Raw genomic sequence first — 14936 nt, 5'->3', positions numbered from 1 at the left:
CCTACGCAAAAAGTTGTGTGTAGGGTAATTTACGTAGGCCTAAATGAATGGGTCGTTTATATGTCAATACAACAAACCAACTGCACTGAACATAGTGTGGATCCAATATCCATCGTCCCAATCTTCCGGCCAATAGAAATTGGGGAGTATTCAACCCCTAACTAATCACAAACTGATAGGAGAAAATGAAAACACGGAGAGACGAGGCCAGGGTATGTAGTTGGGTATGCTGTAATTACCATAATAATGGAAAATATAAATTAAATATAAAACCTACCCCTAAAATGTAAAATCGGTAAAACCCCATTTTAACATAACTATGTGGTGGCTATTGGTAAACACACCCAGGTCAATGGTGTAGGCTACATTTTATACTAACAACGTATCACACTTATGTCAAAGAATGTTAAACCGACTCTTAGCCCCATACTTCAACATAAAACTCAACACTGATAAACATAAAGGCCCCTTTAAGACCAACTGTCTGTCCTCAGGCCTTATCGGTAGACAAAAATGCAAACGTAAGTACCTTGAGCTTTTCTACTGGTTCAGCTGAGTAGCCTATGTAAAAATGTTCTGAAGATCTGGTTCTGAACGAATCCGTTCCGTTTTGCTCGAGTCCGCCTCTCCGTGCCTGTTCCTATTGACGCACTTAAAGACTCTTCCCTCAACCTTAAGGCGAGTAGCAGCGACCAATCACCATGCCATTACAGGCTTCAGAGGAAGCTGTTTATGTGACTCCAGCGCTAATTAGGCTCATGAACTAACAAATCGCTTGCACAACTGGTGAGGAACCGATCACATCCATGGATTGTCTGGCGCAGTCGACCACCTTTATGGCTATTTGTTGATTTGTTGTTACTTTGGCTTCTATTCTTGCTGCACTCTTCGTTCCAAAGTTATTTATGCTGACAAACTTTCTCGGTGTGGAGTAGTAACCTATTTTTACGAAGAACGCCTGCACCTCTTAAACTCTAAGCTGGGGAATCTTGACTATCAAACCATGTTTCAACCTACACCGAAGAGGTGTTTTACTATAGAATCGTTGGTAGCGAAGGATAATCCTCTACCAGTGTCGAGGTCTGAGGAGCCCATACGACCAGCAGCTCTGAGCTATGCAAACTCCAGCCAGATGAATCCATTTCTGAACGGGTTTCATTCCAGCGGCAGGGGCGTCTACTCTAATCCGGACTTGGTGTTCGCTGAGGCGGTCTCACATCAGAACAACTCCGGTGTCCCAGTTCATTCGGTACCACCTCCACACGCTTTGGCTCACCCACTTTCATCCTCACATAGTCCGCACCATCTTTTTGCTAGCCAGCAAAGGGACCCCTCAACTTTTTACCCATGGCTAATACATAGATATAGGTACTTGGGTCACAGATTCCAAGGTAGGTTGAAGTTACATTTGTCTTTTTAACGCATTTATTACGTATTTATGCTGTTAAGCCATTTTGAATGTTCCATCGCATTTATGTCGGCCAATATAACATGTAATTATGAGAATAAAGAAACGAATGATAAATATCAGTGAGCTATCGAATTTTGGAAATATATGTGCTATCGACTTGTCTCGAACAGTTTTACAAAGTGTTTTTGTCTGTTATAATTATAACACTGTTCAACTGAAATAGGCTAGGGTACTTTTAGTAGCCTAATGTAGGGCATAGTATTTCTCTATGTGGTGACACGGGTTCACATTTATTTTGCTGGTAGTCTATAGCCTATCATTTTACATTTTGTTAAAAAAGGAATTGCAAAGAGTCGACTTTTAAAAGGTCCTTTAGCATCTAAAACATTTCATTGAAACAAAAATAAGCATAAAACCTTACAACTGTAAAGTGTAGGCCTATATAATTAATTGACTTGTTATTTTGAACAAAAAAAATGATTGTTGAAAAATAAATAATGATTTAATTTGGCCTAGATATTTACTTCATGTTTTAACTGAGTGCAAATCAACTTAACTACATTGATAGATGCCTGTTTATTTTTTTTTGTAATCATCCGTGCCTTGGAATAGGGATTGGGTCGTATTTGTGGGCTGTGTTTTTATTGCCCAAACTGCTGTTTAAGAAATTGTACACAATGCACTTTTTAAAATCGCACTATTCATTTAACGTCCCCCAAATTGGACTGTCATTTTAGAAAATTATATATTTTTTTTGCTGGTGGATGCTTATTGATCTTTTTCTGAAAACAGTGACATGCAAATTGTATAATAAGTGAACGATCTGTTTTCATAATGGTTATTTTAATAAGGGTCTTGATAGTAATTCTGACAAAAAATATAGGCTAATGTAGTCTATTTTATTCTCCACCATATACTTACAGTATACCAGTGACTGTAGGCTAATGTTAAAAATAAAAGATCGAGAAGGGTTAGGCTATAGAGGCTTCTAGGCCCCTTTGTGATTGTAGACCATTGTGTTGCTATTTTCTTATGTGTAGGCCTAGTGTTTTTAGGATAACCATAGACTGTATCGAAACGGCGCTTAATTTAGCCACTGCATAGCACTATTGTTTCCATTTGAATAATATATACTGTATCAATTTGCTATTGTTAAAATTATTGCAAAAAATTGTCAAGGTGTTGTGTGACTAAATTGGTTTCAATGTTCAATTGAGTGTTGCCGTAGACTTTAGTTAGAAGGCCCAAGTCTGCGGTATAGCCAAATTATGAGCATAGCATCATCATCTATTTAGCCTCAGTTTGCAACATAAGAGTGGTCATAATTAACATCCCTCCCATTGTCGTTTTCAGGTAACGAAACAAGCCCGGAGAGCTTCCTTTTGCACAATGCACTGGCCAGAAAGCCCAAAAGAATTCGGACAGCTTTTTCCCCTTCCCAACTTCTGCGGCTTGAGCACGCATTTGAAAAAAACCATTACGTCGTAGGTGCCGAACGAAAACAGCTTGCGCACACCCTTAGCCTCACAGAAACTCAGGTAAGAAAATGAATTGAATATTCACAAGTGTATCGTTAAATCCGCATTAGGCCTACTTTGAATAGGGAATGGTTTTAAAAGACGATTGTGTTCAGTTGCATCAGACCTGACATGACGCACAGGTTTGTGGGGTGTTTTTCAAGGGGTGTTTTATAGCCCGTAGGCCTACCTACATTAGGCTATTGGACAATAATAACTTGTTTTGGTGTTGGCTACGGAATCTGTGAATATGCTAAAATTATCTGAATAGGCTAATTATTTATTGGGAATTCATATGCCTGCCTATAAGTGACATTACGGGAATTCTTTATTCATTTCTTGAAAACACGACAATGTGTTGTCTATTGGGGGAAACTGCACACATGCTATGGTTAATCCGTATAGCAAGTCAAATGTATGAATTTCACATAGGCCTAAATGCTATTTTATTTTAAAAATTGAAATGAAACAGACGTTTATTCATTTTTCAAAATTAGGCCTACTATTGGATTGACCTGTGAACTCACAGTTTCAGAGATACACAAATAAATGTATACACCACCATCGGCCTTGAGGCTTTTAGTTGGATGAAATCCATGATCATTGTACAACCTCGTTGGGTTGAATTACTTTGTTTTGGGGAAAAAAAGGTTTCCATTCAAAATGGAGGGCAATTAACCAGTTAACCATTTTAAAGGATCTATGGCACGATAAAAAAGAATGAGACGGACTCAATGAATTTCCCTGGCCATATTTAAGATCGTATTTGTGCCTATCAGCTTGTGGAACGGTCGGTGTCTTTTGTCCCAGTGTCACCACCGGCTCTTCTCTAAACGGAGGCTTTCAGAGGGGAATGAGGGAGAAATTAACCATCACCCACTTCAATTAGCTGACTGAAAGCACATTAAATGCACCTCACTTGCCAAGCTGTCATACGGATGGCTTGTATATATTAATATTGCCCACTAGCCTATTGATATGCATTTACAAAAGGCTTAAAATTAACAAGCAATGTGTCTTTTACATTTTGGGGGAAATTATTAGAAATTAAATGAAACTTATTTGTTATGCATTGCATATTCGTGGGCCTGTTTGCGCCCGTTTATTTTCGACCAAGGGGACGTCAATGTCTGGTAATTGGCTTATGTTTGTACTATAAAAAAATAGAGCATGCAATACATGCCATTTTTGACCTAGGCAATATCCCATCTGAAAATAACCGTACTTCTAGCCTAACTTGTAAGACATTTAGGGCCTATAGCATTGGACAAATTTTCACACGGCGATCTATGAGAGCGTATGCAAAAATGTAAGGCCTTTGCACTCCTTTTATAGTCTATGCTTGTATCTCTTTTTGCTATTCTGCTATTTGAATTCTCACTTTAAGCAGATGGATCGTTTTTGTTTAGTATTTTGGTATTTATTGTAGCCTTTATTTATTTCCCTTAGGTAAAAGTGTGGTTTCAGAACCGAAGAACCAAGTTCAAGCGGCAAAAGTTGGAGGAGGAGGGTTCAGATTCGCAACAGAAGAAGAAGGGGACCCATCACATAAACCGATGGAGACTCGCAACTAAACAAGGATCGGGAAGCCCGGAGGAAATTGATGTAACTTCAGACGATTAAAATACGAAATTGTTTGAACCTGGGACAGCCGTGTGGCGTGAAGGATGACATGGCTAAGGATGCTGTGTACAGAGAGACAGAGAGAGGGTAAAGCCAATGTCACATTTCGATTCTTCGGAGATCGGCAGCTGAGGGTGAGAGATCCGATTGGTGGCACTGCTGTCACTACCATGGGTCTGTCAAACCATATCAAATTGCCCAGGCAAAAGTGATTGACAGTATCGCAGTCCACCTACCTGACCACCATCCACGCATCAACCCACCACTTCAATCTCCCACGAACCACCCAAAAATTAATCTCCAATTCACATTGGACATTTGCACTTCTGAAAGTTTCTAAATATGAACGTTTCCACTCAAGATACCAAAATCCACAACTGTTTTTGTAAAACTTAAATTGCATGGTAGACTTTCTGGTAGTTGTTTTAATTTGATCATTTTCTCAAAAACAACTTTGTTTTAACTCTATTTTCAATCTCAGAGATGTTGTGCTTCTTCCTTTTTACAAAGTGTGCAGTCTTTTAATTAATGATTATCGTGTTAAAGTGATTGTGAGAACAGTATGAAGTAGCAGTGCTGCGTTATAGTGTTTTTAAAGAAAATGTATTTCGAAAACTTTATAGAAGTTTATCAAACCACAGATAAAGTACTTAAAGGGAAAGTATCCAGGACATTCCTTAAACCTAAAGCTTTACCATGTCTCCGTTATTCTGTCACGAGCATATTGTCAGGATTTGACCCTCCCGTGAGAGTTGCCACAAAGGACTAATGCAAGAATTGACTGCCGTAGGGGCGAGAAAACGTCAAGCACTGAGCGTATCCATGTACAGAGATACTAAAAGTTAATGTTTCTGTTAAACCCTCTTTTATCAGAATGTAAATAATGTTGTGTTTGTGTTAAGTTTGCTACAATTTTAACACAAAGTATACTTCCAAGAAGTATGTAATTGTTAATATTTTGTCAATAAAGTTTTATCAATATGTTGCGCGCGGAGTAAAAGTAGGGTTTTGATTTAAGATCAACTTTCATATTTTGTCATTTTATAAAGAGACCTGTTACGCTCTTCAATTCAAGCGTGTATTATTTCACACTTTTTATAGGCTATTGGCTGCCACCAATCACCCGCTTCATATATCTTGATTTTGGTCAAACCAGTCTCACAATTAGCCTATATTTGAGAAAGGCCTCTAACTAACTTTAGAAGGAATCCAGACAATGTGGCTTGTTAAAAGTAACTTATAAAATCCAAAATTATTTTTCTGTGGCAAGTGCATGGTTGTTTTTCCGGTGGTTCATTTGCTCCTCAGTCTGATAGACTGCATTAATCCGTTTTTATTTAGAGGGGCAGCGTCTGGTCTGTTCAGGCTACAAAGAGTCCTACGAGCTTTTGTGAAAGTGCAAATCAGTTTAGGCAATTATCATGCGAGTAATATGAGGGGGAAAGGGGATGCATTGCCCAGTGGTCCACTTTAATCTCTTAATCCGTGGATCCAAGGGGGCTTGGTTGGACATAATTTAGTACAATCTGACTACCCCTCACGAAGCGATAAGGGAAGGTTGCAATGTGCAGCAAAATGAGATCTTTGTTTAAAATCTTGTCTCCGACAGCCACGAGTAGGATATGCGTACACGCGCTCTTCCCACAAATTGATCACGAACAAAACAGCATCAACGCATGTATACTCTTTTCCCGTTTCATGTGTAGCCTATTACGCTTGTACGGCAAAAATAAATTCTCTATATTTTGTTTTGTTTTTACATCTAAGAGCTTAATAGACCAACGTCTTTCTTTATAAGTGACTCAAACATAACATTTTATTATTTATTTATTCAGGGCAAACCCATTGACACCAAGGTCTCATTCACAAGGATGCCCTGGTCACAGTAGCACAATTAAATACAACATGGAAACAAAACAGCCATCAATACAATGTAAAAGAAAAGAAAAAAATACAGCACAACACAATTGAAGAAAAACAGTTACACTTCTCAACTACAAAATGTTATATTCCTCAGCTACTAAGTCCTCAGTCAATCATTTAAATTGCCATAGCGACACCAGAACATCCTATTGTAATGAGTTTTGTGAATTGTTTGAGTAGTGAGGTGCATTAAAAGTAAGAAAGGATTGACCTAATTCGGTGGAGACCCGAGGAACCTCAAGAGTTAACCAACTCTGTGAAAGGGTTTGGTATCTCATGTTTCTATGCTTCAACAACGAAGTTAGGTAACAGAAAGGGAATATTGAAGTGACCTACAGGACTTTAATGAGGACCAGCTAACCTTTTAATACAGGATGCGTATTAAAACCGTAACCTGTGATAAATCGGAGGGGTTTTGGTAGACAGCATCCCCAAAGGTTTAAGAGTAGTGGCTGCTGCATTCTGGTAACTGGTGTCACCATAGTCAAGAACTGTCAGGAAAGTTGACTACAATATGCTTTCGGCTGTTTAGAGAGAGGCGTTTTAACTAGCTCATTAGTATGTTTCTTTTTACCCTTGCCAATCCAAATGCCCAGATATTTATAGGCGGGAGCCCGATCAATGGGTGAGCCATTAAATTAACAAATGCGTAGTCCAATGCACATGGGAAAAACGCACATCAAATTGCTTTAAATGTTGCAACATTAAACTGTATTATATTTACACTATGTATCTCCTATACATGTGAAGTCCCACCATTCATAGTGTATGATGTGAGGTGTAGTGTCTGTTTCTATAATTGTTTTACATCTTGAAAAGGAGCTTTTCGGAGGGGGTGGGGGGGGGGCTATAGGCCTACATACAAACTATGGTCCCCATATATGGATGGGGAGTTTTAATCGGCCCATGGACTATAACAGCAATAAGAATCTTCAGAGAATACCATTAGCTTTGAAAAAAACCCTAAAAGCTTTATTACAAACCCAGCTTTGAAATAGGGGGATTAGAGGGCTGAAAAGGTCCCACAATAGTTAGAAGAAAAGGTTTCATGCTAATGAGGTTAATGCCCTTTGTATCTCCGGACTCCACAACTTCATTACTCCTATCTCCGGCAACACCGAGCGGCTCAGAGCGCGCAATCCACTCGAGCTTCTCCCTACCCTGCCTAAAGAAGGATTTGATAGCAGTCCTGTTCAAACTAGATAATTATATATTTTCAAGTTGGAATTAAGATAAAGAAAGTGCAGTGAAGGCGGTGAGCCTTGATCCGCTGCAAACAAATTTGGCGCACTTTCTCCCTCCGCGGTGCCTCAATAAGCAGGACAGCCCCCTCATTCTGACTGGGTCTCGTTTTATTAACTGTGCACTCTTTTGATTGAAACAAGTCCAGTGTTTTGAATTTAAAGGCAGATTATTGTATACAACGAAATTAAATAAATGTTATAATGAAGAACCGGATCTGTTCAAATGTACGGGTTCCCATGAATAGCCTATACATTAGCACTTCTACACAAGTAGGCCTATACAGGCCATTCACAGAGCTAATTTGGAGCTAGGGGAGGACATTTCTATTCAAGGCTGCATTGCAGGCCTTTATGACACATGCTGAAATGTATTTTATTTTATAGTGGATATATTCGTCAAATAGGCTATTGAATTAACACTGCACACTATTTGGTTTTTTTTGATAAAGGCTATGATAGGCCTATATTTTTTCATAGAAGTCTGTGCATAGGCATATGAATGCGTAAAGCCTCGACCTTTTCATTTTTACAAGGCCTACAATTGCAAAGATGTACATATCTTGGGTTTTGACAATTTAACATTTTCACTGAGGTAAAGCAGCAACGCAGGGGGTAAAATACCAATGTGCGCAGGAAAGCGCACCTGTCTTCTTGAACAAGGCAGGTGAAAACGTTGTTTGTCATTGTTCATCTTTAGTGGTTCCGGTAGACCTACTGTTTCCTCCACTAAAACTTGCTCTGGGTCAGTGAATGTTAAGTTATGAGATACTAGACCCAATATACTGTATCAATCGATTCCTTTCCCAAACAATAAAGCTGTGTGTATGGGGAGTGCTGGGGACCTTGTGACCCGCTTATTTAACCTTGCGCTGCTCCGCCGTACAGAGGCTAAAGTTTTTTTTGGCCGCCCTTAATAAGGACTGGGAAACGATCAATCATCAAAGCCCCATGGCTTGGGTTTATTATTTAGTTACTATAGCCAGATCATTCCTGGCTGCTAAATACTCGATGAGGAATATGGATTCTGACACCATCTGTAAGCCAAAGGTCTAGTTCTAGGCTACATACCTGATGTGAAATAATTATCCGCCATTTAAAGAACCGTCCTATCAAATGATCCCAGTGACCCAAACCCCCTAATCTGCAATTAGTAGGTCTAAATATGTCCGCTGATGTTGCTAATGTGAATGGTATTTGGATGGCAACCATTACACACCAATAACGCACTTCCCCGCTATAGCCTAAATACTGAAAACAAGTATATCTGCAAAAACAAACACACATTAGATGAAGTCCACTATATAAAACATGCAATGAGACTAATCTGCTCTTGTTAGCGTAACACGGGCCATATAGCCTACTTATAACTCGCACTCACAAATATAGGCTACATTTCATCACCATTATGCACAGATGAGCGACTGCAAGCATGGTATAGCCTTATATCATGTGTGATTTATGATCCGGTTTTTGAAGACTTACTGGTAGGCCTAGGGCCTAGGCCACAGTGGTGCATGCCAACTGCCGTCCTACTCGTATTCACGTTGCTTGAAACTAGGTAATGCCAACTTCTGTCCTCTCATTCACGTTGCTTGAAACTAGGTAATGCCAACTTCTGTCCTCTCATTCACGTTTCTTGACACTAGCTACACTGTAAAAAGTCATTAGTTCTGCTAACTCAATTATTTTGAGGAAACCCGTTGCCTAGAACCATTCGAGTAACCCACCTCAAGGTATTTCAGTGTTCAATACTTAAAGTAATAAAGTGACCTTTAAAAAAATATATGTTTAAATGTAACCTTTATTTAACTAGGCAAGTCAGATAAGAACAAATTCTTATTTACAATGACGGCCTACCCACGGCCAAAACCAGACAGAGGCTAGGCCATCTGTGGGACTATAGGACCCCCAATCACGGCCGGATGTGATGTAACCTGGATTCGAACCAGGGACTGCAGTGACGCCTCTTGCACTGAGATGCAGTGCCTTTGACCGCTGCGCCACTCGAGAGCCGTAATCACCACCCATATATTTGAAAGTTGTAAGTTGCATTATATATTCTGTACTATAACGATTGAAGTTACTTGAACATGACCATTTGTTGTAGTGAACACTAAAATGTAGGGTCCCTTCTCTTTAAATTATTAACCTTCATTACATTTTTTTTCACGTGTAAATAGTAGGCCTACGTAGTTCTGATTAGTAGGCTAATTATCAGTGGTCGTGTGTTAATGTTTAACATTTTTTTAAATGTATTTGACCATGTGTAATTTTAGCAGGCATTGTTGAGCATGGTGCTTATTCCTCTTGCAGTAACTGGAGGTAGAGCTGTAAGCGTTACAGGATGCTGCATTAGCCTCTGACATGAAGGGCTCTATTCAATCTGTAAATCTGATGAATTACATATTCCGCGAAAGAAATGTAAGGGTCATTTCCGATTGAGCCCACATATGCAACATTTTCCGTGAACGCAGTCTCCACTAAAGCAGGAACATTGCCTTTAAATTTCCAGCACCCTGTAAAATCTCTGAAGCTGGAGACTCATATCTCCCTCACTAGCTTTAAGCACCAGCTGTCAGAGCAGCTCACAGATCACTGCACCTGTACATAGCCCATCTGTAAACAGCCCATCTATCTACCTACCTCATCCCCATACTGTATTTATTTATTTATCTTGCTCCTTTGCACCCCAGTATCTCTACTTGCACATTCATCTTCTGCACATCTACCATTCAAGTGTTTAATTGCTATATTGTAATTACTTCGCCACCATGGCCTATTTATTGCCTTAACTTACCTCATTTGCACTCACTGTATATAGACTTTATGTTTTCTTTTGTTCTACTGTATTATTGACTGTATGTTTTGTTTATTCCACGTGTAACTCTGTGTTGTTGTATGTGTCGAATTGCTATGCATTATCTTGGCCAGGTCGCAGTTGCAAATGAGAACTTGTTCTCAACTAGCCTACCTGGTTAAATAAAGGTGAAAAAAGAAAGAAAAGAAAAATTAACTTCCGCAATGCGGATTAAATAGAGCCCTAAGATTAGTACGTACACATGACCTTGTTGATAGTGGGACTGGCCTGTCTCATTATTGAACGCCGGATTGTCTGACGGTTTTTATATCAGTTCACCATGATCAATAACACGTCATAGCACAACAAACTGCTTAATACTGTTTTAGAATGATACTTTTCACTGTATACACTGACCGTTGGAGATGTTTGAGTAGCCACTACTCAATTTCTATAATGAGTTAGGTAGTTACTTTTTTACATTGTATACAGTACAGTCTACACTGTGTCAGCTACTGCCATTTCACATTCTCATCTCAGCTAGTAGACTAAAGTCGTGTCAGAGAAGAAAATGTTTTTGAGCTGATACTTATAGTTTGCGGTTGCCCTGTCAGAATCTGACGTCATGACAAAACTTGATCTGTCCTGTTTCACAAATTGCTTCTGAAATTGATCCTTGAAACGAGAGAATGAACCCTACACAATTCCCTTGGCCTTGACATAAGGTACAGCGATAAATATACAAGAATAATGAGCAATTACCATATAATCACCCCCCAAATAGCTTACATAATAATAAATTAAACATTGTAGTTTCTCGGATACAGTTTCTCATTTTATTATTAACGAGGGGGGGGGGGCTTGCATGGTGCAGAGATAGGCTTATTGAGATGATGATGTTTTCCAAACACAACAATTCTATTTTTTCCATGCGTAAGGCAGATCAAATTGTTATTCCGATTGGCGGGCTGCGTAGTTCACTGACTTTTTCTAATGATATTGATCGCGTGGTTTTGATGCCTATGCTGGAAACATGGAAAAAGAACTACAAAACAGAGATTTTTAATCAACTTTAAGTAGCCTTTTCAAAATAATATTTTTGAAATATAAGTGTCAAAGGTTTCATGTTGTTATGTTGTTGATATAACTGAGGAAACGTGCGCGCGCACACACACACACACACACACACACACACACACACATTGCTTGAGGTCGTTCATTTGGATAAGATTATATAACATTTAGGAGACAGTTACACCCTATCCATTCTACAAGTGCAAACTATCATTTTTGGATTATTACTTTTTATGTTGGATAGTGCTGCATAAAATCAGCCGAGGTAAACAATTTTCATTATCACGGATTACCATTGATTACCATTAAGCCCTGCATAGCTTATTTAACAACTACTGCCACCGTTTCTGTAGCCTTATAGTAACACCTTATTTGTAATATTCACATTTGAATGTATGACACTTTCTTCAACTGACTTACGATAAAGTAAGAAAGACATAGTCCTGGTAACTTTAATTGCCCATTTCCCAGAGGGTTATTATACCTATTTTACCAATCATTTACACCTATCAGTGGCTACAGTTACATTTTAGCTTCAGGATAACATACACCTGCAAATACTGCGGGGTTAAGTTTAGCATCCTATCCAAATTAGCCTATCATGATTTTGTTGCTTATTTTTCACTAATGTTTTAATAGGGCCTACTTTTATTTGGGTCAAGACTGTAGCCTACACTGAAGAACCATGAAACGTGACATGTTTATAACCTAAACGTCAGTGTTTAAAACTTAAACACTAAGCATTTGGATTTGCCAATAAGTGTTCTCATCTGAAACACAGGTGTTTAGAATGCGTTTAGAATGCAATATTGAACACAATAGTCAGCTTTTTCCAGTCAGTTTCCAACCAGAAGAACACGTATAGTGTTCAGATTTTAAACACTAGTGTTTACTTTGCCATAGTCCTGTTTAAAGTACGTTTAATCATTAGAAATTGATGTGAAGTTACATGCCTTTTATTCATATCTGTGTAAGGAATGTCTGTCACCTTACCTACAGTTCATTTGGAAAGTATTCAGACCTATTGAGTTTTTCCACATTTTGTTACGTTACAGCCTTATTCTAAAATTGATTAAATAGTTCTCCACCCTCATCAATCTACACACAATGCCCCTAAATGAAAAATAAAAAATAGTTTTTTAGAAATGTTTGAAAATTAAAAACTGAAATATTACATTTACATAAGTATTCAGACCCTTTACTCAGTACTTTGTTGAAGCACCTTTGGCAGTGGTTACAGACTTGAGTCTTCTTGGGTATGATGCTACAAGCTTGGCATGCCTGTATTTGGGGAGTTTCTCCCATTCTTCTCTGCAGATTCTCTCAAGTTATTTCAGGTTGGATGGGGAGCGTCGCTGCATCTGCTATTTTCAGGTTTCTCCAGAAATGTTAGATCGGGTTCAAGTCCGGGCTCTGGCTGGGCCACTCAAGGACATTCAGAGACTTGTCCAGAAGCCACTCCTGCGTTGGCTGTGTGCTTAGCGTCGTTCTCCTGTTTTAAGGTGAACCTGCGCCCCTGTCTGAGGTCCTGAGCGCTCTGGAGCAGGTTTTTATCAAGGATATCTCTGTACTTCATCTTTCCCTCGATCCTGACTAGTCTTCCAGTGCCTGCCACTGGAAAACATCCTCACAGCATGATGCTGCCACCACCATGCTTCACAGAAGGGATGGTGCCAGGTTCCCTCCAGACGTGACGCTTGGCATTCAGGCCAAAGAGTTCAATCTTGGTTTCGTCAGACCAAAGAATCTTGTTTCTCATGGTCTGAGAGTCTTTAGGTGCCTTTTGGCAAACTGCAATTTTTTTTAAATTGAACCTTAATTTTACTAAGCAAGTCAGTTAAGAATGAATTGTTATTTTACAATTACCCTGGCCAAACCTTCACCTAACCCGGACGACACTGGGCCAATTGTGCGCCGCCCGATCACAGCCGGTTGTGATACAGCCCAGGATCGAACCAGGGTCTGTAGTGACACCTCTAGCACTGAGATGCAGTGCCGTAGACTGCTGCGCCACTCAGGAAATCATTTTATTGAGGAGTGGCTTCTGTCTGGCCACTCTACCATTAAGGCCCGATTGATGGAGTGCTGCAAAGATGGTTGTCCTTCTGGAAGTTTCTCCCAGCTTCACAGAGGAACTCTGGAGCTCTGTTTAGAATGACCATCGGGTTCTTGGTCACCTCTCTGACCAAGGCCCTTCTTCCTTGATTGTTCAGTTTGGCCGGGCGACCAGCTCTAGGAAGAGTCTTGGCGGTTCCAAACATCTTCCATTTAAGAATGATGGAGGCCACTGTGTTCTTGGGGACCTTTCAATGCTGCAGAAATGTTTTGGTAGCCTTCCCCAGATCTGTGCCTCAACACAATCCTGTCTCGGAGCTCTACGGTCAATTCCTTCGACTTCATGGTTTGGTTTTTGCTCTGACATGCACTGTCAACTGTGGGACCTTATATAGACAGGTAGGTGCCTTTCCAAATCATGTCCAATCAATTGAATTTACCACAGGTGGACTCCAATCAAGTTGTAGAAACATCTCAAGGATGATCAATGGAAACAGGATGCACCTGAGCTCAATTTCGAGTCTCATAGCAAAGGGTCTGAATACTTATGTAAATAAGGTATTTCTGTATTTTATTTTTAATAAATTAGCTAAAACTTCTAAAAACCTGTTTTCGCTTTGTCTTTATGGGGTATTGTGCGTTGATTGATGAGGGGAAAAAAATAATTCAATCCATTTTAGAATAAGGCTAACAAAATGTGGAAAAAGTCAATGGGCCTGAATACTTTCCAAATGCACTGTACATTTCATCTCAACTGAACAGGACATTTGATTCAAGAAATCTTTTTAATCTCATGTTGTTGTTACTGGACTGTGTTGAGTTCATTTCTGTTAAAGCTGCAATATATAACTTTTTGGGCAACCCCTGACCATATTCACAAAGAAGTTGAGTTATAGATCTGTCATTCTCATTGAAAGCAAGTCTAAGAAGCGGTAGATATGTATGTGCTCTTCCCGTTGTTACGTTTCGTTTTTGGTCTTTTACTTTAGGTTTTGTACAAACAGCTGAAAATACAATATTTTTGGTTATGGAAAATATATTTCACAGCGGTTAGATAGTACAATGATTCTCTATGCTTTACTTGGTTGTTTTGTCACATACACTGAAATTAGCCGTGCTATTAGAACTTTAGCAACCAGGAAATGACGGAGCGATTTTTGCATAGTGAGTCTTCAACTCTCTCAAAGTGAAAAAGATGTGTGAGGGGCCTCATGAGCATATTTCCCAGCATGCTCTGTTGCAGGTTTCTTTTTAGAATAGTTTGTTTGATTATCTATGTTTCCTCATGCACA

General features: G+C 39.3%; 1 protein-coding gene across 1 annotated transcript; it reads left to right on the top strand.

The window, feature by feature from the left end:
• The first annotated feature begins 629 nt into the window (after window positions 1–629).
• Window positions 630–5615, top strand: LOC106576814 (homeobox protein EMX2). Its single transcript, XM_014154253.2, has 3 exons — window positions 630–1391; window positions 2765–2949; window positions 4378–5615. The coding sequence occupies exons 1-3, from the start codon at window positions 1004–1006 to the stop codon at window positions 4549–4551; spliced, it is 747 nt and encodes a 248-aa protein (XP_014009728.1). The 5' UTR covers window positions 630–1003; the 3' UTR covers window positions 4552–5615.
• Window positions 5616–14936: the final 9321 nt, after the last annotated feature.

The sequence above is a fragment of the Salmo salar genome, chromosome ssa18, assembly GCF_905237065.1.
Source record: "Salmo salar chromosome ssa18, Ssal_v3.1, whole genome shotgun sequence".
In the NCBI taxonomy this organism is placed as follows: domain Eukaryota; kingdom Metazoa; phylum Chordata; class Actinopteri; order Salmoniformes; family Salmonidae; genus Salmo; species Salmo salar.
This window is presented reverse-complemented; position numbering and strand designations above follow the sequence as displayed.